This window comes from Scomber scombrus, chromosome 18 (assembly GCF_963691925.1).
Source record: "Scomber scombrus chromosome 18, fScoSco1.1, whole genome shotgun sequence".
Lineage (NCBI taxonomy): Eukaryota > Metazoa > Chordata > Actinopteri > Scombriformes > Scombridae > Scomber > Scomber scombrus.
The window spans coordinates 20,459,668-20,487,418 of record NC_084987.1 but is presented as its reverse complement, the minus strand read 5'-3'; the positions used below and the strand labels follow the sequence as shown (position 1 = coordinate 20,487,418).

The 27,751-nt window shown below is 45.4% G+C and overlaps 1 protein-coding gene across 1 annotated transcript in view; it reads right to left on the bottom strand.

Annotated features, from left to right (window-relative positions):
- Positions 1 to 577: 577 nt before the first annotated feature.
- tnrc18 (trinucleotide repeat containing 18) overlaps positions 578 to 27,751 on the bottom strand; it is a 49,690-nt gene continuing 22,516 nt past the window's right edge. Inside the window, exons 6-30 of the mRNA XM_062438294.1 lie at positions 26,999 to 27,086; positions 26,677 to 26,906; positions 25,836 to 25,982; positions 24,974 to 25,158; positions 23,515 to 23,932; positions 22,352 to 23,341; positions 22,113 to 22,258; positions 21,879 to 22,015; positions 21,656 to 21,769; positions 21,384 to 21,567; positions 20,969 to 21,284; positions 19,451 to 19,663; positions 16,692 to 16,874; positions 15,820 to 16,301; positions 15,095 to 15,229; positions 14,335 to 14,476; positions 14,122 to 14,239; positions 13,327 to 13,402; positions 12,857 to 12,965; positions 12,429 to 12,545; positions 11,426 to 11,575; positions 8,446 to 10,268; positions 8,107 to 8,343; positions 7,658 to 7,732; positions 578 to 4,579 (exon numbers count right to left, since the gene is read on the bottom strand). Of these exons, the coding sequence (XP_062294278.1) occupies positions 4,373 to 4,579; positions 7,658 to 7,732; positions 8,107 to 8,343; positions 8,446 to 10,268; positions 11,426 to 11,575; positions 12,429 to 12,545; positions 12,857 to 12,965; positions 13,327 to 13,402; positions 14,122 to 14,239; positions 14,335 to 14,476; positions 15,095 to 15,229; positions 15,820 to 16,301; positions 16,692 to 16,874; positions 19,451 to 19,663; positions 20,969 to 21,284; positions 21,384 to 21,567; positions 21,656 to 21,769; positions 21,879 to 22,015; positions 22,113 to 22,258; positions 22,352 to 23,341; positions 23,515 to 23,932; positions 24,974 to 25,158; positions 25,836 to 25,982; positions 26,677 to 26,906; positions 26,999 to 27,086 (7,022 nt within the window). The 3' untranslated portion in view covers positions 578 to 4,372. The remainder of the gene's footprint in view (positions 4,580 to 7,657; positions 7,733 to 8,106; positions 8,344 to 8,445; positions 10,269 to 11,425; positions 11,576 to 12,428; positions 12,546 to 12,856; positions 12,966 to 13,326; positions 13,403 to 14,121; positions 14,240 to 14,334; positions 14,477 to 15,094; positions 15,230 to 15,819; positions 16,302 to 16,691; positions 16,875 to 19,450; positions 19,664 to 20,968; positions 21,285 to 21,383; positions 21,568 to 21,655; positions 21,770 to 21,878; positions 22,016 to 22,112; positions 22,259 to 22,351; positions 23,342 to 23,514; positions 23,933 to 24,973; positions 25,159 to 25,835; positions 25,983 to 26,676; positions 26,907 to 26,998; positions 27,087 to 27,751) is intronic.

The following is a 27,751-nucleotide window of genomic DNA, read 5'->3' as shown; positions in this document are numbered from 1 at the left end:
GCAGAGGAAGCTGAACTTTCCTCCATTTTATCACAACCAGCAGCTTCATTACTGGGCTGCCAAAATGGAGGCCTGATGGAGAGTCAACTGATGATTAAAGGGGCAGTCCACACAAAACTGAAAACAGGCAGAAAAGTAACACACAAAAAAAAAACACACACTTAACATCAAGGCAGCTAATTTAGGTGAGTGAGCTGCCTCTGGGCCTCCAGTGAGGACAGTGCCAGGAGGCGAAGTGATGGAGAGGAAAGAAAGTGGAATTAGCTGGAATGCGGATGTGAGTATATCATGTTGAAACATCTCTCAGGTCGGTTTGTGAAGATCTCATGCTCGACTACAAATATTTGACTGAAGTGCAGCATTTTAGCAGTAGGACAGAAACACAAATGTCATCAAAAGCATCGATAGAAGACATTTTTCACGCCAGAGACTCACAGGACACCAGAAGTACAGTTCCATCTGTTTATTGATTAACTATAAAATATTGAGTTACTAAAACAATTTGAAAGAAACACTGATAAACGTGGTTGTTGTCTGTAAAAAAAAAAAGAAAAAAAAACCTTACACATACAGTATAGAGCGACAGAATATATCTGGTTTCAGATTTATTTCTAAAATGTATTCTTTTGCATTTTTTACAAGATTAGACATGTGTACAAAGTATATTCTGATAGCTTTTTCTCCCCTCGACAGTGAAGGATCATTTACAAAACTTAGATGATTTTTCTATTTTCAAAATAATCTTTTTTTTTTTCTTTCTTTCTTTCGTGTGTGTGTCTGTAACAGGACGATAACGATACTGAAGGAACAGCAGACGAAGAACCAGCCTCCAGTCCACCTCTCTCTCTCTCTCTCTCTTTCTCATTCTCTCTTTTGCTCTCTCTCCCAATCCTCTCTCTCTCTCTAGCAGCTAGCTCCCAGTGCCTTTCAGCAGTATTGCTTAAGAGGCGTGGACAATTGTTCAGAGAGGGGAAGCAAGGGGAAAAAAATGACAGAAACATGCAAACAAAAACAAAAAAAAAAAGTACAGAGATGTATATTAAGAAAATCACAGCAAAATCGACAAAAAAACACAAACGGTGATAAAAAGAACATAAAGCCAGGTTTTTATAACGCATGACACGAAAAGAAAATGAAGGCGAAATGGGGAATAAGTGTGTGTGTGTGTTTGTGTGTGTGTGTTGGACCCTGTAAGAAGGCCTAAGGCTGGGCTTTGGATGGAGATATAGGGGGGGGGGGGGGCAAATAGTGATTGGAAGGCAATAACACACACCTTCAAGGGTTACAAAGGTGTGGAAGTGTGTGTGTGTGTGTGTGTGTGTGTGTGTGTATGTGGTAATACCAAGGGATGAGAGTGTGATGTCTTATCAGTTTCCCTCACACACCCACACACACATAAACGCACACACACACACAGAAAAAAAGTGCTTTAGCAGCTCCAGGGGTAAACAAACATTCATAACGGGCACTTTAACTTGTTTCACTCTGCAGACACCTGTACGACCTGTGTACACCGAGGGATCCGTTTTGGCTGGCTGTCAGTCAAAACTTTTGAACTTTTTTGTCTGCAGGAAAAGTGAATTTCCGGGAGGGATCGTCTGTCGGGTGTCGGCCCGAGGGGACGTAAAAAGCAGCAGCAGCAGCTGGAGGAGCAGGCTGGGTGGGGGGGGAATTGGGGGAGTTTAAAAGATAAAATTCTCTGGCATCAGTTGATCGATCGATTCATTCAAGGTTGCAAATCTACACAAAAAATCTTCAGACAACAGTACACATAGTGACTCTGTACCTGGTCAAACCTCTTTAAAAACGGGCTTTCAGTATTAACAGACTAGCAGCACATTAACAAACTTTACTACTACACTGATCCTTTTTGTTGTTGTTGTCATTTAGCGGGAAAACGTGACATTAACATCTCGGGGTTGTCCTCCAGATGTCACTCGGCCACCTCAGAGTGAGTAGAAATAATAAAAAAATTTAAAAAAATCTGACAAAACCAAAAGATCTCGAGAGAGAGTAGAAAATATTAAACCTATTGAATATCAACAAGACAATCTGCAATCTCTGCGGCGAGGCAGAGAGAGGGCAACATGGTAAGAAACATACAAGTAAAATCAACATGATAATTCACAGATATAGAGTATACTACATACAGCACATACTGCATATAGATGCTGATATATCTGATACACGCACTATACACAATATACCGGGGCTTATTTTAACTACAAATCAAGACAGGTGTTTCCCCACGTCAGCAGACTGGGTAGAATACCAATCAGATTCCTCCTTGGCACCTTTATAATGGTGGGGGCTAGGAGGGCGGGACCTAAGAGAGATTTGGCGAATCATCATCATAAGGCCTGGGAGAGTAAGGCCGCCCCAAAACGCTCACAACCCTGAGCACAACATTCAACAGTCTCACCCTATAAAAAATTGAAAACGGTCAAACTAGGCACATAGAAACCATTTCATAAGCAGCTAAAAGAAAGCCGAAAAAGCAGAACGCGTGAAAAAGGGACGTGGTCTGTTTCTCTGCGTCTACGGTGGGAGGGGAGGGCATCGCTGGTGTGCAGAGGAGAGGCGGCGAACGCGATGGGAGGAAGGGTTTTTTAAGTAAATACTCTAGGAAGACGTAGGAGACCTCCCAGTCGCAGAGTCTCCTCTGCAGCGGAGCTTATTCAAAGTGCACTCATGTCAAATACAACTGATCGCTTGGAGGGTAGAAATGTGATCAAAAGGGGGGGGGGGGGGGGTAACGTCCATAAAACAGCAGAAGCAAAAGAGAAAAAACAAAATAACATTAACACAGGACACAAAGGTTGCAAACACTGCAGCCAAACTGTGAAAGAAGACTGTTAAAATTGAATGATACTGATTTAATCAGTGCTGGCAGATTCATACTGAGCATCGGTGCCACCACCTTGATGCGTCTTAGACTCGACTGCAGCGTTTACAACCCTGAAAACACCTTTTTTTTTTAAAGAGAAAGGAAAAATCCACCTTCACTGTTAATATATCAGCTTGTGTTACTGGAGTTAGTTTGTGATGAAGTGATGTATTATCTGTCAAAAACTGTCTGTACATTTCCCAGAATGCTTTTCAACACCATCCAGAATCTTCATATTGATGCTTCTGCCAGGTGAAAAAACTCTAGGGTCTATTTTTCTCTGTATAGTTGTTCGACCTCAGTGCAAAACGGACAAATCACAAGACTCATCAACAGCATCATCTTTTTTTTTTTTTTTTTTTTTTAAATCATAGTGTTTAAGTGTTTTTTTTAGGGTGGATTTTTCCTTTAAGAGAAGGAACTCAAAGATGAAAATGGGAAGTGCTTTTAAATAGTACAAGATTCCTTCCTCTCTCTTTAGCCTGAGTCTCTGAGGGAGTCAGAAGTTTTAGTAGCGCACGGACAGGCTGCCTCCCCGAGGTTAGGATTGTCAAGGGGAATTGAGGAGGGGGGTAGGGGGTTAAATTAAAGGAGGATAGACTTTAAGTGTTTTCTTTTTTTTTTTAAGTGCTCTATGTTGGACAGCAACGGAAGGAGTCTCTACCCCTCTCACTCTCTCTTTTCTCTGTGCGTCTCTTTCTCTCTATGCGTCTGTCGCTCCTGCTGTTCTGTAGATACATTTATATGACTGTAACATGACTTTTTTTTTTATATGACTGTAACATGACTGTAACATCACCACGGCAACATCATAATCACAACATCACATCTCCTGGCGCGCACGCAACGCCGGCCTCTCTCCTGTATCATCATTCACAGTTCATTAAAGCTTCTCGACTGTTACCTCTTTAGTAAAAAGTACTCTGACATAAATCTATTACATGAAAATAAAACACTCATATTTTCCTCTATATAAGTGTGTGTGTGTGTGTGTGTGTGTGTTACGTGGGGGAGGGGTGAGTATTTACATGTGTCTGTGCAGGTGTGGGTGTACACGTGTTTTTTTTATGCCGGTTATATTTCCATGTAAAAAGGAGACTGAAGTGCTCACGTGTGCTCTGAATCTTTCCCGTGAACACGAGCACATTTAACAGTCTTTGTGTTGAAATGGAGTCTGTGTGTGCAAATGTTTCAGGAGACGTTCAGGTTCCTTTATAATACTGTCTGTAGTGTCTCCCGTCTCTGTAGTAGTAGCTGTTCATGACAGTCTGTTTGAAGTGTATCATGCTGTTAGAGTCATGGTGGGTGAAAGATCCATCATGAGTGAAGAGCAGTGATTAGACTTGGGGGGGAGGGGGATGAGGGATGGGGAAGAACCGCGTGTCGGCTTTGACTCCGAGCGCGGTCTGAAAAGTCGTCGTGTCGTGTCACTATTTTGGTTTTTTCCGGAGAGGCTCTCTGGGCTGGGTTTGGAGTTCGGTGGTTTCAGCAGATGACCGGGACTCCGTCGGTGTTGAAGATCATGCCCGTAGTGGGTTCGTAGGTGCCGGCCAGGTAGTAGAGGTCTTCGCTGTCGGCGTAGCGGCGCGTGTGGGTCATCTGCTCGTACTCCTCCACGCTCACCACCAGGCACTTGTGACTGACCGTCTGCACGTCGTTCTCGTCGCTGTGGGACGACTGGTACAGGGCTCGCTGCGGCACAGACACAGAGGGTTGTTATTCTAAAACTGCTGGATGTGCTGCGTGTGAAACATTTCATTCTTTTCTACCCAACTGGACAATTAACTGCTTTCACATGTTGTCCTAATGAGCCCAGGAGTGGATGAAATGTAGTAATAGACCATCAGACAAGCAAGAAATAAAATGTCATCTGTCATAAGTGTTCAACTGGATTAAGATCTGGTGACTGTGATCATAACATATTCTTCTATATTTGGTTCTCCATTAGCTGCCACTAAGGTAGCAGCTACTCTTCCTGGGGCCACACACAACAAAATATAACACATTACATATAACACAAAACTCAATAACCACAACACATCTCATTGTGTTTCATCCAGGTTGGTTCATTTTTATTTATGTGTTTTTTAGTAGTTTTCCTTAAAACTTGCCTTACTTGATGCTTCAATTATTATATTTGGTAACTTGTTTCATATTGTGATGGCTCTATACATTACAGATATGCATACTGCAACTTATTTCCCAGTACAGATAATTTGGCTGTTTGCTGATATTCCTAATGAAAGCCATTAGATTGCATGCCAGCCTCTCCTCTACTCTACTCTCAGCCATGATTGATACACTCTATACACTCTTTGTACTCTGCCTCACACCTAGAGGACAGGACAGTGCAAGCTATGCAGCTTTATGCTGGGCTATTTGGAGCTCAGACAGATCTTTTTTGGCTGCATCTGACCAGACCACTGAGCAGTAATCAAGGTGAGATAAAACAGGTGCCTGTGTCAGTAGCAGTCTAGAGGCAGGGGTCTGATGCAATATATCCATTATTATGGCCTATCCATTTTTTTAAACAATATTTCAATATGTTTCTCCCGTAATAGCTGCTTTGAGTGAAAGGCCCAGCTTATCATCATTATTAGTGACATGTTTGGCCCTGAACATCACACTTTAGTTTTTTGCTTCATTCAAAAACCGCAGGTCAGTTTTAGGTGTGTTCTTTAAGTCGGTTTTATTATTTCATGCAATGTATAAAATTGTACATTTGCAAATAGAGATCATTTTCTTTTCAGTATAAAAAGCCATTCGTGGATGATCTCAGTCAGCGCTGTGCATGTAGAGTAATCTGCCTTACAGGCATGCTGCAAACCACAGTTTAATTCATTAAGTGAAGAATAGTGTAGTATCTGTTCAAGGACAACTTTTTCCATTAGCTTGCTGAACACTGGAAGAATACTAATGAGCATGCTATTGGCAGCTGAGAATCTCTCTCATTTGTTTTTTGGAAGAGGTACATCCTTGGCAGATTACAAACCTGAGGGAATAACCCTCCTTAAGACTCAAGTTGAAAATATGACATATTGGCAATGAAATTAATCTAGCGGCTTTTTTATCATTGTTTAGGCCAGCAAGTCGGTTTTTTCCATCTTCCCAATTTTTATAGATTGAAACTAGATTGAAAACAAAAACCTTTGTTTCTCATAAATAGAATCATTCAAAACAACATACCACCCCCACAAGAGGAACCTGTTACCTTTCTTAACTTATCAACTTTGTCCATAAAACGAGGGTGTGCAATGTCCCTTGTTTTTAGTAGGGAAATTCCATTGATGGTAATGAAAAAAAGGTGTATTATTCTTGGCAGTACCCATTATGTCATTCAGGGTTTTCCACAGTTTGTTTTGATGTTTTGATTATGTGCTTTTTTCCTCTCTGTTTAACTGTGTAGATTTATTTCTCATTACGCACTACATTTGCCAATTTTCAGTTCCTTTAGAATCCGTTGCCCTTTTTTTTAAAGCTTGTTTCTTTTACACATACTGAAAATTCTACGGATCTCACTGTAAACTGCCTTCATTTGAGCTATTTAAATTCTCTTAATGGGAAACATTGATCAGACACAGAGAGAAATAGTTCAGAAAATAACTTCAGGGCTTTTTCCACCTCATTTAATGCCAACTCAACAGTCTCTATATATCTAACCAAATCTTATTCTCCCTCTCTTATATGAACTTCAGGCCAGCTTCGGGACTTGTGGTTTTTCTAACTATTCCAACAATATTATCATTAAACCCCACAGGGACAGATCCTGCTTCAGAGGATAATTCACTGTCATTAGTGAATGTGGTCAATACAGGTTGCAGATGTTTGCCCAATGTAATTGCAACACACTCTAGTTGACCTGTTCACCGTCTGAGTTAAATTACAAGTGAGTGCTGTGCTGTTCAACCTTTTGTTGATATCTGTTATCTTCATCACAACACAATCCTTCTACATATTGCACTTATAGACACTACCAAATAAAATCTATTTACAGAGAGCAAGATGAACCATCAGGTCCAGCACTAACCTTGGTGGAAATAAGGCTTTGTATATGTTATTGAGTGATCTAAATGGGTTTCTGAGACAACAACTACATTGATATATTTACTATTAATAAAGCTAGATATTTCATCACCTTTACTTATTCCTCCTGATATTAACATGAGCTAGTCTTAACCCTTTTTCAGGTAAGTTCAGAACCAGGATTTTCCCAATTTATATCCAGCGATGATCCAACCATGTTATAAACCCTCCTAACAGTAGCTAAAGCATTTTAGACAATGTTTCTATCTTCATTTGTCTTTATCAAATATAATGGAAAAAGTGTTGCCCTTTGTGTCATCTGTGACATTTTGTGGGTGAGTGCGATTTAACGTATTTTTCCCATGATGTCAAACAAACCTAACAAAAAACTTTTATGTGTCTTTAACTTGAAAACTAAAAAAAACGACTAAAATGCTTTAGTGACTGTTACAGGAGCTTATACAGTGACATACTGGCTACACCAGTATGCAGTTCAGATTATGGATGAATAACATCAAGTGCACTGACTGCTGTACAGGAAAACTAAAGAGTTGAAAAATAAAATGAGCTAGGGAAAGAGAAGAAAGAATATAGAAAAATAGAAGAATGTATTTCATATTTACACACTCAATTTACTACATTTAATCAGTTTTGGGGCTCCATATTGTCCACACTCCCACACTAAGATGAGAGAAAAAAGCCCCAGGGTTTGAACAACACAGGTTAAATAACTAATTTTTTTCTCACCTCCATGAAGTCTTTCCTCTGAATAGAGGATTGCAGAGCTGCTGGTAAAGACTGGCCACACATCTGATCCCAGTTCTGGAGAGGAAACAAGTATTAGATTTAGGAAAAAGCTTCAAACTGACAAAACACACAACGTATTTAGTCTGAAGGAATCAGGTAAACACTACTATAGTCTGCTCATCATTTTCTAATGATGCACTCAGTATGTATTTAATGAGGAATGAAGAGAGAAAATGGATTGTAGGTTTTATTAGCAGTGGAGAAAATAGTATCCTACTCATGCATTACATTTCATAAAATTAAATGATTCAATAGGTCTTAAAACACTCACAGCTGAATAAGATGTTCTGCTAAGTTTTTTAAGAAGTGGCACTCACATTGACTTCAATCACTCACTTCACCATAACCGGTCTGCTTAGTTACATTTCATTTAAACTCTAGGCTCTTACCTTCTTGTCAGTGAGTTTCTTGCCGGGGTTTGTCTCCTCTGGATGATAGAACCAGTTGACCCTGACCACCATGTTGCTGCCCCAGGACTCCCACATGCTCTGGATACGGCCGATGAAGGGCAGGTTGGGCCGCCCGGCCGACAGGAACACGGCACAGTCACCGATGCGGATCATCTCTCTGCCGCGTACAATGGCTTTGTAGAAAAGCTTCTTGGCCTTGCCCTTCATACCACGTCTCTGCAGTGGGGGTCAGAGGATAGATTTAAATGAATGCAGTTGGTGTTTCTCAAAAATGACAGCAGCATTTTTTTTCTAATTACGTGAGATTTCTCTCCTCACCTGAGTGGGTTTCCCAAACCACTTCCAGAGCTGTCTGGCTGGGAGGAAAGCTGAAATTTTGGGCCTGTTCTCCACACTGGGAAGCCTCTGGCGTTTGGCCAGCTCCTTGGTCGTAGGGAGGTGAACCCCTTCTCTCCGCTTCGGTCTCCCCACCTTCCCCTCTCCTCCGCTGGGCTTGGGTTTCGGAGGGCGACCCCTTTGCCCGGAGCCCTTCCCGGTGGCTGGTTTAGCAGGTTTGGCCGGAGCAGGAGCAGCAGGAGTCGGGGATGTCGAAGGAGAGGGAGATCTAGAGAGAGGAGACGTCTCTTCTTCTTCTTCTTCATCTTCTTCTTCATCTTCCTCCACTTTTACATCCACCTCCTTTTTCACCTCCTCTTCTTCCTCCTCTTCTTCTTCTTCATCGTCGTTGTCTTCTTTCGTCTCCTCCTTCGGCTTGTCTTGTGCCGGAGGCAGTGAGACGGGGCCCGGCGGAGGAGTAGGGGTCCTCTCTTCATCTGAGCTGCAGGACGAGTCATCGGTGGATGACGACGACGATGAAGACGAGGACGACGAAGAGGACGAGGAGGAACCAGAGCAGGATGAAGAAGAGGAAGAGCAGCTGGAGGTGCATTTCTTCTTTTGCTTCATTTTCCCTTTCTCCGCTTCTTCCTCCGACTCTGAGCTGCTGCTGCTCTGAGACTCCACTTTCATCTTTCTCTTCTCTCTCTTCTCCACCTCCTTTCTCTCCTCTTTCTTACCCTTCTCCTCCCTCGTGTCCACCTCCTGCCCTCTACCGCCACTCCCGCGGTTTTCCGCTTTCTCTTTAGCCGCCATCGATGCTTTGTAGTCTTTCTCTGGCAGGCCGGTCTCTCTGTCCGGAGCTCTCGGCTTAGCTTTCAGCAGCTTTTGATTGGACGCTGACGTGGGCGTGGCGATGGGGGTGTGATCTCGCCGGACCCCTCGACCCTCCAGCAACATCAGAGCCTTGGTCTTCTTGGTTTTCGGAGATGTCACGCCTTCGTGGTCGAGCTTCACGAGGGGCTCTGCGGACGGAGGCTTCCGTCTCACCACGGAGCCGATGTCACTCTGCCCCGAGCTGGACTTGGGCCTGGAGATGGAGCTGGATCTAGAGGACAGCTGGTCGGACGGCATCTTTAGTTTGGGCCTGGAGGCAGATGATGACGATGAGAGTGACGACGACGATGACGGTCTGGGGGTCAGAGAAGAGCCGGATTTGCTTGTCGACATCCTGGAGATGGGGCTGGGTATGAGTCCGGAGCTGAGGCTGGGTCTGGAGCTGCTGTGATGGTCTGAGGAGGATTTGTTTTTGGAGGTGGAGGCAGATGAGGGTCTCGGCGTAGATGAAGCGTTGGGTTTTGGTGTAGTAGATGATGTCATACCGGGTCTGGACATGGGTCTGCTGGTGGTGGGACTGACGCTGCAGTTGTTCTCTCTCTCTCTGCGCTGGCTGTTGTAGGAGCTGAGGTTGGGCTCGCTGTACAGGTCCACAGTCAGGACCTTCCCATAGGTGGAGGGGTACAGAGAGGGAGCGAGGGTGCGGGCTGGTTTAGGAGCAGGAGACTGGACTGAAGTGCTCTTCCTAGGGACAGGAGAGGGGAGGGTGGGGCTGCTTGCGGGGGACGTGGTGGAGCTCTTGCGGCCCGGTTTCGCCTGGGTTCCCATTGATGGGCGGGACGCAGGACGGGGTTTCTCTTGAGCCACTTTCTGGACCGAGGAAGTCCTGTCCTGAGCGGGTTTGGTGGCAGCCTGGGGTCTCTCCGAGGGCTGGGCGGAGGAAGACGGAGGATCAGCTTTGTCTCGGCCATCTGGGTTCGCGGAGGTCTCTGGAAAAAGGAAAAAAGAAAACATTCGAAAGTTTAGCCAAAGCACACCATAAATGGATTTGCTCTGGATATGCTGACGCGCTCATCGTGCGGCTTCATGATTTTTGTGGTCTGCAGCCTCGCATGCCGACAGCGGCGGACAAATCAGCAAGGATACAATTCTGAAATGAAAACATTGCATTTCAGAAGTGCTTAGCCAGTAGAAACAAGGCCAGCGTCAGCAAATCAGACATGCAACATGCCGTATATTACAGCTAAAGTAATAGGCTGGGAGCGCCACGGAAAACAACAAAAAGAGGCTGTTTGAGCAAATTCATTACACTGACGTCAGAGATGACAGCGACGGTCAAATATGAGACGTTTGATGAAAGACTTTTTCCGAGCCTTGAGCTATTTTTGTTGGTTCTATTGTTTTAAAAAAGACACAAAAAAAGAGGAACATGATAAAAATATGTTTGACTTTACTTCTTTAATGGTCTGTATGATAAACATGTCAAATAACAACAGCAACAAACCACATATAACCGATTTCTGTTATTATGACCAAAAGCAAACACATGTGTGAGACTTTTTAAACTGTTTTAACTGGAAAAGTAAAGCAGTCAGTGGAGACAGAGACAGCGTGTATTTCCATAATGAGCACCGAGCCAAATAATGTGAAATCCATCTCTTTTTTATGATGTTATGCAGACACATTTGGCTGCAGTGTGTGAGGAGATGCTCTTTACTGGTCCCATGGAATTACTCTCAGAAGGGAAAGAAAGAAAGAAAAAAAAAAAGGCAGTGCAGCTCAAATAAAGGTAAAAGTGATGGCAGTGTTTAATGCACAGAGCACTTGTTTTATTTTAAGCACTCCCCTCCATTACTTTTACCTCCTGTGGGAAGCTTTACGTTCTCTTTCTTGGAGATTTGACACGTTTGGTTGATCGTTTCTGTGACCAATTATTTAAATGACACATTAAAGTAGACATGACATTTTGTAGAATTAGACTCTGCAGTGGATATTATCTCTTAGTAGGGCTGGTTAGTATAAAAATAAGTAAGTGGAGTAAAGATGATACTAAACTAAATTTTCCAGGTCAAATGATATGATAAAAACTTTTATTGCTCTATCAATCCATCCATCTCTTTCTCAGGAAGCAGTTTGATGATCTCACCTGGTTTGGGTTTGGGTTTGCGTCCAGGTTTTCCTTTGATCTTAGGAGTCTCCTCTGGCTTGGTTCCTGCCTCTTTGCCCTCTTTGCTGCATTTGCGGACTCTCCTCCTGGAGCAGCTGGCCACGAGCAGAGCAGGGGACGGCTCAGCGCCTGGACGGAAACAAGAGTTCACACTTAACCCATGTGCTCCTTGTGCTTTCTTCACAAACTGCAGGAAATCTCAGCTTTTTAAAATTCTCCACAAGAAGCCTGCAAAGTTTCCACCTCTTAAAGTATTCTGTACTATTACTGTATGTCTTTTTGATTGTGTTCATTCCCCCTAAAAAGCCTCAACATAAAGCATGTTGGAAAGCACCCTGCTTGCAAAAAGGAAAAATATTTATTCAAGCTCCTGGTGTGCAGAAAGCACAAAGGTAAACACGAAGCGAACGACTGTAATGCAAAATACAGACGAGCGATGTGCTTCAAGCTCTTCTGCAGGCAGCGCTCAGTATTTGCAATCTCTGGAAGCTAAGAGTCTCTGGTTGTTTCTCTCCATATTTTCCTCTCTGTATTTGATGTGGACAGTCATGAAGCAGGGGTCAGACTTTAGTCCTGGAAAATATATCTACATCTACAACTATACACACACACACACTCTCCAGGAAAAAGAGTACTGATGTACCGGAATATCTGTAAGTTAGCTGCACTCTACTGGGAAAACACTTGTGCTAAAACCATCAACACACACACACATGCAGAGCAGTTTTGCAAAAGCAGACAAGCTTGATCCAAGGCCTACACACTCACACACACACGCTCACACACACGGTAAATATATCATGGTTTGTGTGTCTGTGTTTGGGAACGGAGTTATTCTCTCTTCTCCTTCCTCTTTTCAACAGAGAACTGAGAGCGGCCACAAGAAAAAAAAAACTAATGAGGTCATGACTGGGTGAGATGTTACTGTTACTGTGTGAGTGCATGCCTGTGTGTGTGTGTGTGTGTGTGCGCGCGCTCTCACAGTGGATCTTGTAGTCTGGCGGCAGCAGTCTGATGTGGGAGAGAGGGATGCGGCCCGTGTCGCCATCGTCGAACTCCACCGTGATGAGATCATCGTTCTCGTCCACATCTGAACTTCCTGAAAATAAGCAAAAATAACAAGTTCACATGTGGAGTGTGGGTGTCTCTCTTCTGATTTGACTGCATCGCACCCACTCACTCTTAATCTGACTGCATTTCTGCGCGCCATTAAACCACCCTGACTTTAAAGCGCCCGATAAGAACATACCAATGATGTTCACATTATCATCTGATTCCACAAGATCAGACTCTCACTTACATTTATTTGTGCTGCCGGTTCCAGTTAAATTGTCCATGCAAGTAAGCTGAGTATGAATCGTGTCATATCAGTTGTGTGTGTGCATGTGTGGTTGCGTGCTGCTGTTGTACCGTTGACGACGGTGCCGGGGTAAAGGCAGCGGTACTGCTGGCTCCAGTATGCAGCGATGCGGGTGCCCTCTGGGAGATAGCGCACGGATGGAGGCTTCACATCGATGATCTGCACACACAGAATAAAAGGACTCCTAAATGTCAACATAAGACAGCGTCGGCCGCTCTCGCACACGTTAAGGGCCTCCGAGTGCATCACAGAAAGTGTGCGCCGGCCCGATTTCTTTATTCGAGACTACAAAGATGTGCAAAAGGAGGATAAAGAGTTCTTTTGGGGGGGGGGAATTAACCAGAACAGCATAGTTTGTTTCAAGCATACTGGACTGTCAACTTTCCCTTTTCACCCTCCAATTTTCTAACTGCTAAGTAGCTCCCATCTTGAGTATCACTAGAAACAGAGATGGCTGTGGAGCATTTAGTTATCCATAAATGCAGAGATTTTATATGTGAGAGATCTCCAGTTTACTCACAGCCTCCTGCAGCAGTTGTTCCAAGCAGTAGATGTGTGGTCGGTTCCCTCTCTCGCCCTCCACCACCACGCTGTATCTGCAGAAAGGGGATTACGGGAAGAGCTTTCATCAGCTTTCTTTGCAGTGGCCTCTTTGGCAGACGCGCGTTACCTTGATTCCGACTGATCTAATACGACGCAGGCAGAGGAATGTGTTGCCTTTCGCTGTTAGAGTACTTTTGGCTCAGTTGTTGTCCAGCACAGAGCACAGCTAATGCCCACATCCCCCCTGGAATATTAATCCCGTCTGAACAGGGCTTTAGACTGTTTGTTTTCCTTTAATTAAGCCACTCTGGATTTGAGCGCCAGCTAAATGACAAAAATGAGATCTAAATGTGTTTTCATGTTTGCGAGTTTGTGCATGTGTGAGGGAATCGTTACTGAAATATTCACTTGATTGAGAAGTTTGATACCACTCTCATATGTGTCCAGTAAATGTGGTGCTACAGCCAGCAGTAGGTTAGCTTAGCTTAGCACAAAGATTGGAAACGGGTGGAAACAGCTAGCCTGGCTCTCTGAAGCTCACTTAATAAGATGGTATATATATTGATTATTTAATCCATACAAAGACCCATTGTGTAAAAACAACAACTTTTTAGTGGTTTTTCTGGGTGCTATGAGTTGGACTATTTCTTGGCCGTGTGCAGTGACTTCCTGCAGGAAATCACTGCACCCAGCCACCTTTAGTAGTGAAAACACACACTTGCATTACATTTTGTACATCCTAAAGTTTACATATCTGCTCGTGTGTACTCACATGTCAGGTGAGTGTACAGTGTTCACATGTCCCGCGTACAGAAGCTGGTCGTCCATCGGGATCAAAACTCTGAGTCCGTCCACCAGAGAGTCTTTATCCAGCACACACTGCACTGGAGCTGAAAGCAACACCACATGCGAGCAGTTCATAAATATGCACTTCTTTAATCAGCGTGTGAGCTCTGGGTGGTAAGCAGTGTCTGCGTGTACTGACCAGGTGTCGAGGACCTCTCCGATACGCTGTTGCTGCGCGGCGGGAGGAGCTCGTCTTCGCTGAAGCTGCTGTCCTGGTTGGGCTCAAAATCTTCGTCCGCCGCCATGCTCTCCATCAGACGGCTCACCGCTCCCCTGGAAGGCTGCAAGAACGCACGCGAGAGCTTTCATTTTGAATGTTGCTTTCCTCAAAAATGCAGATGTTTTGTAAAAATCAATGAGTAACATCTGTCTCACAAACATCTAAATGTGGACTGAACTTGACTTTTTTCAAGGTATAACTGTCAGCCAACAAAACTACCAGGCTTATAGGTGACGGGTTCACTAAATGAACCTTTTGGAAAGTGAAACTAACAAATTACAATTATGCGGGTGAGTACACAATTATTTCTGCTGACACACACGTCTCACCCACCACCACAAACAGCCCAAATAAAACACTTCAGCTAACTTTAGTGTTTCCAAAACAAACTCTCGATAGCTCTGCGTGGTGGCAGATGAACAGCACAATACATGAGGTTTCCTTTTTTCTCTCAGTGACCAAACAAAAATGTTACAAGACAAGCAATGCAACCTCTTTCTTGGAACATATTGTTACTGTGTGTGTGCACGTCTGTCTGTGTGTGTTTGTGTGGTCTAGAAAGTATAGAGTGTGTGTGCACATTTATGCTTAATAACTAAAATGTTCTGGTTTTGTCCTTGCCAGGATAATTAAGTTTACATCGATAATGACTTTGCACCTCATCCATCATCCCACTGACCTCTCTGGCCTTGGTCTTGGCTTTCGGTTGGCTCTTGCGTGCCGGGCTAAGGCTCAGAGACACGGGGCTGTCTGTGATTGGACTGCACAGAGTGGACGGGCTCACAGGCAGAGGAGAGTCCTTCAGCTTCTTTTTCTGGTTAAAAAAAGTCACAACACAGAGTTAAAACATGCATATGAATGAAGGAATGATGGCACTGAGGATCTGCTGGACAGATTTACATCTACACACACACACACACACACACACACACACACACACACACACACACACACACACACACACACACACACACACACACACACACACACACACACACACACACACACACACACACACACACACACACACACACACACACACACACACACACACACACACACACACACACAGAGGGTGGGATGCTGCCAGGCGGCCTGCAGTTGTCCTTTCTTGTCAGCAACACGACACAGTCAGCAGGGGAGTGCTGCAGTGACTGAAGTACTGGGAAACCCTGCTGGCACTCTGACACACACACTTAAACACACACTCTCACACACACAGACAGAGGTGTCAAGGGAGACAAAAGCATGTGAGGGAAGCAAAGTCTGAAGGAGGAGGAGAGGAGTAAAACGATGACATAAAAGAAAAGGAAGATGAGGGAGAAAAAAAAGGGGCCAGAGCCTCTTTTGTTTTTCAGGCTGGTCTCAGTTGGTGAATAACAACCCGATGAATTATTGACTTACTTTCACCAAATCTTTCACCTCTCTGCTGGGCGGAGTGGGTTTGGGTCTAGAGGTGGGCTTTGGGGTGAGAGGAGGGGCTGAGCTGGAGGAGGAGGAGGAAGAGGAGGTGGAGCTCTGACTGGTGGAAGCAGAGGTTGACACGGGCATCTGACTGGCTGAGGTGGTGGCGTCGTGGAGGAATATCCTCTCGCTGCGTCGTCGGTTCCAGCCCTCGTCTTCGCTGAAGCCCCCGAACCCGGAGCTGCTGGCGAGGTCGAAGCTGAATCTCCGAGGCGACCGGGGAGAGGGGCGCGGTTTGGTCAGAGGCTTTTGTTTGACCGGCAGCGTTTCATCTCGCTTGGTGGGGCTGGTCTGGTCGATGCGGCGGGTTGCTGGGGGCAACAAAGGGAGCTCAGGGGCCGAGCGTTTGCCGTGCAGCAGAGACGGGAACTTTCTCAGCCGCAGGTCCGAGCCAGAGTCTGACCACTCGCACTCTGACGAACCTGGAGAAAGAGAGGAGGAGAGAGTCACACGATGTAACAACTCACAAACACATATCCTCCCGTAAACATGAAGCCTGTAATAAACTAAGGTGTTAGATTCTCTGAAATCAATAACTCTGTGAATAGGAATATTGATCAATTTGAGACTAATACATAATTCAAGACTGAATCATTACATGCACCCTGATGTGACAATTACAAATGAATTAATATTTAACAATGAATCAATAACATAATTCTGAACCTGCTCAACCACAAAAATCGCTGTCAGGGGAACCTGTGAAATCAGTAAAGCAGAGTTTGAGCAGAACCGGCTGCATTTGCTGGAACGTAAATATAGAGAATAGAGATTTATGTTTGTGTTGTTGCCGTGTCTGCTGTGTTTTTTACCCAGAGTGCTTTGCCTGCTGCGGTGTTTGCCGTCATGGAGGAGGCTCAAAGGTGCAGAGCTGACAGGGAGCGCACTAGCCGCAAACCTGGCCAACATACCCAGACCGCTCTCCTCGCAGCCACCGTCCTCCGAATCGGACTCCTCCTCGTTGTCTTCATCCTCATCATCGTCCTCAGAGGTTTCTGTTTAACACAAAAGAGTTTTCAGCTCAGAGACAAATGTGGCAGCAGCGCAGGTCTGGGCCAAAGGTCAAATCACTTTCTATTGTTTCTACTGACACGGAGTGCAGCACAGAGGAGATGAAGTAACAAAAGAAAATCCATCAAGACAAGACGCTAGTTACTGAGGTTGAATTAAGCCCTTCAGCATAAGACCTTACAATAACTGGTTGTCTACACGAGTACCCAGATACACACACACAGGCTGATCATTAACAACAGCAGAAAGAGGATAGTGACACTGTCCAAACCACTGCAGCCTGTAACGCTGAGTAAGCAAGATACAGCAAGAAAAATTGCGATTTACAGCATACATGCATGTGAGACGCACACGCACACACAGACTGTATGAGCTGAAACTCTGACTCAGATATAATTTATTATTTAAAAACCTTTCAGAGGATGTGATGGAGAGCGAAAAGTGGAAAAACTGCAGGGATCCACTTCTTCCTCTAACTCTGACAGGCCAGTGGAGCACACAAAAAGGCAGCGACACACACACACACAAACACACACACACACATAAAGACTGTAGCATACTGCTGGTTAGCTGTGTGTTGCTGGTAGTTAGCAGTTAGGTCCAACAGATGAACAGGAGGAGCGTCTCCTCAGGGGTTAGGAGTGTTAACATTGAGGGTGGATGCAAAGTACCAGGTTTCTTCAACCGCCAAGCACCACAGAGAGAATTTTTTTTTTCATTTTTTTAGTGCATGAACATTAAAGTGTTAAATATCAGCCATAAAATTAGCTGTTAGTAGTGTGTGTTTATGAAGATTTCTATTGTTTTTTTAAAATTTGATTTTAAAGAGTAAGAGATTATGTCAAGTTGATCTTTAACCAAAACAACTTTTTATGTGGCTTATTTGACTGCAACAACAGTAGAAAGAACATCCAACCACACCACTGAGTGCAGGAGAAGATTTTCAGAATAAAATACACATTTACAAATGTCAGTCTATAAGGAGCCAGATCTGGTGCGTTTGTGGTACTGTGAATCCACTGTGTTAACAGCAGCAGGCAGACGGTACAACAGGCAGGCACTGAGAGGACAGCCCTGTGAGGCCCCTTGGTATAATGGTCATATGAAGTTTGAGTAACCATGGTTACAACTCTCAACTGTCCCAGCCGAGCACTGAAAAAAAAGTCTCCCTTCTTAAACTTCCAGGAGACATTACGCAGGGAAAGTGAGGGTAACCATGGATACTGTTAAAATGCTTTAATTTGTGAGTGGAAAAAGTACAAAAACTAAAAGAAAAAATAAGAAAGAAAAACAGCTAAATACGTTAATGTTCTGTGTATAAAGTTCAATTTCAGCATAGTCCATGTTAGCGGTCAATCAAAAAAAAAAAAAGAGGGGCACTTCCTACTTACAGAGCAGGTGACAGGGGTGTGGCCTCAGGCAGGGCGGGGCAGCGCGGTGGCGAGAGCACAGCCTGGCCTTAGCAGTCTAGCTTTAGCAACGCTTTAGCCGTAGCTTAGACTAGCCGTAGCGAGGTAGCATAGGCTCAAGGCTGCGCTAGTCCTTGCCAAGCTTCTGTAATGTCGCAGCAGCAGCGGCACAAGCACACGGAACAGGCTGAGAGACACTCAAAGCATCATGGGTAGGACGGGAGGGGAAGGGAGGAAGGGGGTCAAAGGTGAGGAGGGAAAGGTGAGAGGACAGAGCAAGGTGTCTGAGAGAGCAACGTAAAAGGGAAAAGGGTTATTTGAAGGTTTAGTAGACACACAGGAGGAGCTCTATTGTCCAAATATCCCAAATGTCTATAATGCGATCACCCACTGTGCCATGTTTAGAATAGAGTAGTAACACATCATCAACCACCACATCATCAATAAATATTTAGTCGGATGCAAATGTAACTAACCATCTTGAGAAAAATTTGAAAATGAGCCAACTATCATTCAATTCTTTGTTAAGACCGTTTAAACTTATTCTCATCTGTCCAATCAGATTAAGCTCTGTGTGCTCTCAACTCATCTTCTACAATGTTTCCCAAATGTAAGCCTGAAGCTGATCAGTGTTTTTTTTGGGTTTTTTTTCTCCAGCTGATGGGATATTTGAGGAACAGAGCACTCTAAATGATGTGTGAGGTGCAGTGGCAGCTGGACAGACTGACAGAGACGGACAGACAGATGAAGCAGACACAAGGACCACAGCGCTTCGCTTTCTGTACCAATCAAATCAACACCTTTAATAAAGCTTATAGGTACCAAAACGGCAATACAACTTTATGAAAAAATCTCACAATTCACACAATTTTTCAATGTACAAATGCTACAAAAAACGGTTTGCAATCCAGGCAATAAAAAAACACCATAGAAATATTTCAACTTTTTTTTTTTTTCTTTTTCTTTAAAAAACAAAAGGCAACTTTGCAGAGAAGCCAGCAGCAAGAGAGGTAGGGATGGTCAAGCTAAAGCACAGTCTGAAAATAGCTGCCCTAGCGAAAAGCAATCAAAGACACAAGCTGTGTGACGAGGCTCAAAGACACAGTAGGGCCTGACTGGACAGCGAGGGGCTGTAAGATTTGGTCAGTAACCTTGGTCGAAGGAGTCGTCGGAGGAGCTGAGGCCCGCTTCCTCCAGCAGCAGGGATAAGTGCTTGTGTTTCTTCTTCTGAGACTTCTGACTGGAAAGCAGGGATGTCGGCGACGACGCGGACCGCCTCTTCCTGGTCAGGTTGCCGTGGGAACGTGTCCCTGAGAGAGGGGGCCAGCCCCCTCGAGCAGAATTGTGCTCCTCTGAATCGGAGTCTGGTGCAGAGAGAGTGTGGTTAATGATTCATGAAAGAAAGATCCCTGTTTGACCCCAACATGGCAAGCTGGAGGAATCTGCAAACTTGAAACTGAATTAATGTGATATTTTGAACAAAACTGGATGACATGATGGGTTCGAGCCTTAAACAATGGGCCAATGATTAAGTGTTCAACCAATACCCTGCAGCAAGTGTATAATCCTGCCAAGCCCATCTAATATGCAGATCTCAGGAGGATAGAGCACATGCAAGGTTTGGTTTAAAGAAACATACCAGAGTCTAAGACTTGTCCTCAGGTGATAGATACATGAATAAAGACCCTCGAAAAATGAAATAAAAGTATTCAATGTGGGATAGTCTACTATGGCGCTAACAATAATAATCCCTTTTAAAGGATAAGGCTGGTATTAGTCTTTATGTTCTCACAAACTGAAAATGTGTTTTCCAACTGAAAAGTCTTTAAAACAGGTCACAAATATGTAGGTCAGAGTTAGTAATGTAACATCTGGCCGCTGCAGCTTTAAGCCATTGTGCATTACAGTAAAACGTGCATTTATTGGGATCTATATTCAGCGGCGGATAAATACACATTTATAGTGAGTAAGTCAGCAGGATGATGTATTTGGGACAAGATACACTACAGTCTCTATGTTCATGTCTGTATCACACAGTGCAGCACTGTGGCGCACTCATGTTTCTTTTATATTTTTTGAGAACAGTGGAGCTCTACACTGCAAAGAATTGAGATATATCAGACTTTGGCTGCACAGACAATTAATTCATTGTTGGTTTGGGTCTTTTCACGGGATTTGTTGACAATAGAAAAAAAATGGTCCACTTAGTCAAACTACTATTAACCTGACACTCCAGATGGTTTGTTACACAGAACCATCTGAAAAGTCGTCTTTGGGAACTGTTTAGAAAAGGACAGGCACTTGGCAAGTGATTGGACGAACCATCTTAACTTGTGAAGCAGCTGGATTAATGCATAACTTGAGGCCTGACAATATGAATTCTCGCATGATCTCATGATGTTGCTGAATCCAGCTGCCTCACAAGATAAAACCACTAAAATAAACTTACCTGCTTAAGAATCATAAAGAATATTGCCACACTTATCACATCTTTAATGGGCCTAACTCACTTTGAATGTAAATGTATGCATCACCTGCAACTGTGATTGTGATTCATATAAAAGCTCAGACTGTTTTGATGTCTGAAAACGTTACTTGGACTCTATTAGTTCTTATCTGAACACATAAGAGACATGAACCAGCTGTGTGTTTTATCTCCAAGTACTCACTGTTGGAGCAGCTGCTGAGCTCTGATCTCATGGGAGAGAACAAAGAGGCCTTCTTCTGACCTTTCACCTTCCGCACGGTCTCTGAAGCCGAAGCCTTGGCGGCCATCTTGTGTTTCCCACCTTTGGCGGACGAGTGGACGCCTCGCTCCTTCATCCGACTCTCGGCGGACTTGCCCTTCGGCCGGTCCGCCTTCGAGTTGGAGCTGAGCTTGTGAGGCGTGCCGAGCGAGCTGAGCTGCGAGAGCGAGAGCGCCCTGTCCAAGTCCGACGCCAGCTGCTCCTGTTCGCACACGTGGCCGCGCTTCGCCTTCAACACCTGAGAGCACCACAGAAAACAGAAAAACGCTCCATTAATCAATCGCAACAGTGGCGCAACACAACTGCCAAAATCAAAAACAACTTCCAAGTGACTTACCTCCAGAGGGTGACTCGTGGACGGCTCCTGGTCGTTCCAGCTCTTCTTTTTCTTTTTCTTCTTTTTCATCTTCACTCCTCCACTTCCCACCTCTGTCTCCTCTTCTTCTCTGGACACCCGAAACTTCTTCCTCTGCCCTTCGCCAGCTTCAGAATCCTCAGAGTATTGCACCGTCCTACCCACCCTAAAACATGATAATATTTGCACTTCATAACTAAAACAAACTGAAGATGCGTCTAGAAAAAGCTGCACAATTAAACAAAAACACTCACTTTCCAGGCCTGCTGTCCAGTTTGGGAGGCGTGGCCAAGTGTTTCCTCTTTCTGGGTCGTCCTCTGCCCCGTCGGGTCAGACTCCGCCTCTCATCCTCCTGCTGCTGCCGCTCACTGACAGAAGCATAAAAGAGTTATAGGTGTGTGTGTGTGTGTCTGGGGTGGAGATTTATCGTGTGTGTGTGCCTGCATTCATGCTGACAGCGTATGGAAAAACACTCACCGCTTGTCTCTGCGTCTCTGCAGCTTGCTCATCTCTCTCTGCTTCTCCTTATATGTCTTCTGCAGCTCGGCCAGGCTAACGCGGTATTCCACTTCCACTGCGTCCAACACGTCCAGAGACATTTTACTGAACAGTTGCTGGGAGGGGAGACAAACGGGTACAGAAAAACAAGTGAGAACTCTGTCACAACGTCTCGCAAACCCTCAATGACCGCAACATTTTTCTTCATCTTACCGGCTCCTCCTTCCTCTGCCTCCAGCTGTACTTCTTGTTGGGGTCCAGCGTTCTGGGCAGATCAATGTGGGATTGTTTCTCTATGGCCTCCAACAGAATTTGTCTACTTGCTTCAAGAAGACAATCCAGACCCTCTAATGCCAAATCTGGGTGTGATACAGAGAATATTAAAACATTAGAGGAACATTAAAAAAAAATTATTTTTCTCTAATCTCTCACTTTCTCAGCTCTCCTCTCACCTTGCTCCAGGCTGATGCTCTCTCTCTCTCGCTGGGCCATCTGGCTGAGCAGTGCCATCCCCTCCAACGCCACCATCTCCAGGGGTCCGGCGCTGTAGCAGTCTGCACCCAAAGGAAGGTCTTCGGTCTGCGGTATGAGCGTTGGGGCGGGCGGGCTGCGGCGGCCGGCCTGAGCCATCTCGCTGGCTGTCAACAGGGCGAGCATCCCTGCCATGGGATCCTCAGGACCAATGAGAAGTGGGAGCGGAGAGTCGGAGGAGGGAGGGTAAACGGGAGTTTCGGTGGCGATTTCTTTCTGGTTGGGAGTGTGTGAGCGTATTGGAGTGTCTGACCGTGGTGGTTCACAGAGCACGCTGGCGGCTTGCTCGAGTGACCCACACATCGGAGCTGATTCCTGGCTGTCAGAGTCTGTAATGATGCATGATGGGTATCGCGTTCGCTCCGGTTCCTTGATGACCTCTGCTTTCGGCTCGGCTCCTGCCAGTGGAGGAGGGAGAGGATACGCTGCCTGACATGAGTAAGATGACACTTCCATTTTGATTTGCCCTCCTTCCTTCTCATCCTTTCTGACTTCTTCCAGTCTCTTGCCTTGCTGTGGTGGAGGACTGGGCGCGTGCAGAGCTAGCGGCTGAGGCTTCTGGGCTTCCCTGTCTTCCTCTCTGTCCTGGCTGGTTCGGACTGGGCTGTGGCTCCGACGAAGAGGACCCAGAGGTTCTGGCGTCATGTCCAGCTGATGCTGTTCCAAGCCGGGTTCCTGTTTGAGGAAAGACCCCGTCTTTGATGCCTCGAGTTTCTGTGGCTTGATGTCTGCGTCCAGCAGCCTTGAATGGAGGTGGGCTGACGGTAAAGGGACAGGAGAGGCCGGAGATCGGGAGCGATGAGGCGGGACGACTTCAGTGTTTGCCGCTGTGGGTGTTGGGATGTGATACGGAGGGAAAGGTGAGCCGAATGGGGCAGTGATGGACTGGTAAGGGTAACCTGGAGGGACATCTGTCATAGAAGTGGAGTAAAAATAGAAAGATTCCAATTAGACATTCCTTATCTACACACCATCATGTTATTTCAGTGAAGCTCATTTAAGAGGTGAGCTCAAACATCCTACAAGACACAGGTGTTCAGAACAATACAGACTTTTCAACGCATCGTAAATCTTCGAAACTCACCAGAGTAGAGGCCTTGAAAGGGCGCAGAGGCCGGCTTCTGCCCCTCTCTCTGCTCCCTCCTCCCCACCACCTCCCCCTCCTCGGCCGCCTCCTGTTTAGGCCGCCGCGGCGAGGACGGGGGCGGCGAGGCTGAGCGGGGGGATGGCGGGTGAGGCAGGGGCGTCGGTGGGTGAGACAACGTTCTCTGCGCCCCCTCCTCTGACTTGAGCGTGGTCACCGGCGAGGGGAGCGGAGGCAGCGGGGTGAGGGAGGACGTAGAGGGGGTTGGCGAGCGAGACGAAGGGGGAGGCTTGCGAGGGTGCAGGACGGGCGAGGGAGACGGGGAAGATATGGAGGAGGGGCGGGGTTTGGGGTCGGCGTTCCGCTTGTCTGCTTTGTCTTCTATCTCCGACCGGTGCTCGCTGGCCTTCAAACGCTCCTGAAACACAGCAGAGAAGGGGGGGCTTGTATTTGCTGTGTAGTATTTGACAGACTGAGCTTCAGGGGATTAAATATTAGTGTGTGCCTGCATAGTTCAGATTTTCATGACTGCATTCTCCTGTAGCTGCAGGCTGCTGAATGTGTTCTTCAACTTTATTTTTGTTGTAAAAATGTGTGCAGAGTGTAGATCATCTTATATAACCGCCTCTTGGTTATGTGTACTGTCCGAGTCGGGTGACATTGGATATTTTTCTTATTATGAAAAGACAAAAACAATGAACTGTGTAACCGAAGCTTGATTACTTCTTTCCTTTCAGCCATAGAGCTCCACTGTTGTCCAAAAATAAATAAAAACACATCAGTGAGCGACACTGTTGTTCTGGCTGAAAGCTTCCTTCAATAGCAGGAACACAGGAGCTTCAGTTTATTGTGACTCAATCCCAAAAACACTGTCCTGCAAATGCGTATTAATCTGCAGCTGAAAATATTCCAACAAATGTACCATTTACTCCTTTTTAAACCATGTTTACTAAAAGCTACAGCGCCCGCTGTCAGGAAATTACAGAGCCTTAAAAAAAAAGAAGAAACTATTTGTGTTTTGAAAGAATTACAACCATAGTAGGAAATATGGTTTTGGGGCTGAGAGCCACAGACAGCAGGGGAGCCAGAAACTATTGCAATGTGGACACATTATTGTTTTTTCATTGGATTTGTTGACAGTAAAAATTACAGAGTATCCACCGTATCCTTTAACAGCAGCTCTTCACCCCTGTTTTCGAGTTTATGTGTGTATGTGATATGAAAGTATTTGTCTCACCGCTGTCTTGATGTGATGTGACACTAATATCATGCACAGAAAAGTCTCACACTGCTCACCACATGTTGCTTTGTGGCTTCGGCACTGCTGCGTTTTATATTTGTGAGTGAATATGTAGGCATATATACACACACAATACTTCATTGTGTATATGTATGTAAGTAAATGTCTTTGAATGTAGGTTTTGTTACTGATGCGTGTAATGACACAAATGCCACTTACGACTAGCTGTGCGTTCCTCTGCAGCTCCAGGACCTGCGCTGTGTGCTGCTGGATCATGAGCAGCTCCTGTTGTCGGAGCATCTGCTGCTGGGAGAGGAGCTGGAGCTGGGCTGCGTGCTGCAGCGAGCTGCCTGTACCGTACATCCCCGACCACACCGGGGCTCCGCGCTCCAGCACATCACCTGCTGCAGAGCGATGTGGGAGTGGGGGAGGGGGTAGACAGACAACTTAAAAATCCATTCATCATGTTTATTGTATTAAAAGATAAAAGAAATGAAGCCATGTTGACAGTACTGTTAGTGCTCCATTTCTAAAAATAAACACTACATTTCCCATAAACCACTACATTTCCCTGTCAGGACATTTCTACTTTTATCATCACCCGCCCCTCTCCTGGAACGCTTCACATGTGTTTGTTTACTCTTTAAAAAGGAGAGGATGATCATGGTAAAAGTGCATCACAGCGCCCTCTTCATGTTTGTACTGTCGAGCAAAAAAACCACTGGCACACACTTCACAGCACCATATGGCAGCTGACAATATTGTTGGCTTACAATATTGTTGGCGTTACTTGTTTACAGTAATTACTAATATTAACATCTGTCTCTAAATGAACATGGTATGATTTTTTTTGTTCTAACCCATCAGAAAGTACTTTTATAAGTCATAAAATCAACATTGCTACCATGGCCACACACACACACACACACACACACACACACACACACACACACACACACACACACACACACACACACACACACACACACACACACACACACACACACACACACACACACACACACACACACACACACACACACACACACACACACACACACACTGAGAGAGGATGTCATACCGTAGTGTGGCAGGTGTTCAGTAGGGATGACTATTAGCTGTCCAGACTGTGGGTCCCTGGCAAACTGGTAGGGAGGGGGTATGGAGCCTGGCAGAGAGGGTGGGTAGCCATGGGGGAGGGTCTGGTGCATTGAAGAAGGACCAAGGCCTGAATGGGAGCGGGGGTAGGAATTCAAAGAAAGGGGTGTGGGTAGGAAATGGGTGAAAAAGTATGAAAACATTTCCTCAGCTAGGCTAAAACTAACATTTACTCAGTATCATTCTTCATCCAGTATTTATACCAATGATGGAGGAATAATGTGAAAAAAAAAAGTTACATCAGCTTTTTCTGAGAGTTTTCTTTGCCCTCAGTGTCTAGACAGAACTGGCCCTCGAGCAGCTCTGTGTGTGCGTGCGTGTGGTGGTGTCTCCATGTTTTCAGATGTTATGTGTAAACTTACAAAAGTATTTGAGTATGTGTGTGTGTGTGCTGTTGCTGTTATTTCTGGAGGCGAGCGCAGGAGGAGCAGGTCTGGAATGTCCTGCAAAGTTCAGGAATGTCTGTGGCACTCGACCCCTGGAGGCCGGACGAACCACTGGATGGACAGCGGGCGCCTCCCTTTCCTGCTGCACCAATCAGAAGAGGTCGCGTGGGCGCATGTAGGATTTTGTGAGCGTGCCATGTGCTGGTGTTTTAATCTGGCTGAGTGTCTGTTTTTCGCAGCAGGTTTGATAACTCAGTTGATAAGAGGGCAAAAAAAAAAAAAGGCACTGACACATTCACTGTATTACAATTCCTGCATCTGTACACATCTGACTCATATGAAACAGCAGCTTTTTAAATTATATGTGTGTCCACGTACTGTATGGTGAGCTGGAGAGCCAGACTGGAGGGGCTCCAGGCCGGGGCATCCAATGGTGAGAGGTCAGAGTTGAAGGGTCGGGAGGCCAGCGTCCCGCCCCTGCCAGGGCAGCCCCTCCTGTCACCATAAGGTTGGGGGTCATGAGGCTGGGTGTCATCATACTGGGTGTCAGGCCGCTAGAGAGTGGGGCAGGGTGCATCTGGGTAAACTCTGCCAGCTCCTTGGACTCTCTGGAAGAACCCCAGATGCATTTTTATAGATTTCATAAATAGATAATAGATGATTAATAATAGATGCCTTTGCCTCAGCCTCGATCCCCCACCTGAGCACTTTCTCCTGCTCACGTTCGAGCCGGCCTGCAAGCAGTCTGTCTTCATGGTGGCGCGCACGATCCTCACCTCGCTCCTCATCTATGAGTGGGACAGAGGAGGAGCAGGCGAGACAGGTTCAGGTAGAAAGGGAAGAGAGAAAAAAAAAACAGTAATAAATACATTTGTTTAGTAGCTGCATCACTGAAGTTCCTGAAGATGTTTGAACCCTGAAGCCACATGTTAATACACTTTAGAGGAATGAGTATAAACTGGTAGGGACTGGAGGTAAGTGGAAGCTGGAAGGTAGGTGGGGTGAAAAGAGAGAGAAAAATGGATGACAGCAGAGGAGAGAGGGGGAGAAGACAAGGTGACACTGGCTATATAATGGTGACACAACAGAGCGTGTCAAAACGAGAGAGAGAGAAGCTAAAAATATGATGTTGGGCCACAGCCTGAACGCACAGTGTGTGCACACACTGTACAAATACACACACACAAATGGAGTGACAGCTCTCACTCTGAGTGTCAGCTCTTATCAGTTATTAGTCTAGTGCCACAGGAGATGTGTGAACATACCACTACTGCCTTACTATACACACACACAGACTTAAACCATCCTGCTTACTATGACGGCCAACGGCCAAAGACAGATTTAGAGCAGGGGAAAAAAAGGAGGAAAGCAGCAGCACTGAACCAGGCGATGCCCCTCACTCCTTGAAGCAATCCAGAATAAACATGAGGATCTCCTCTTCGTGCTCTCTCCT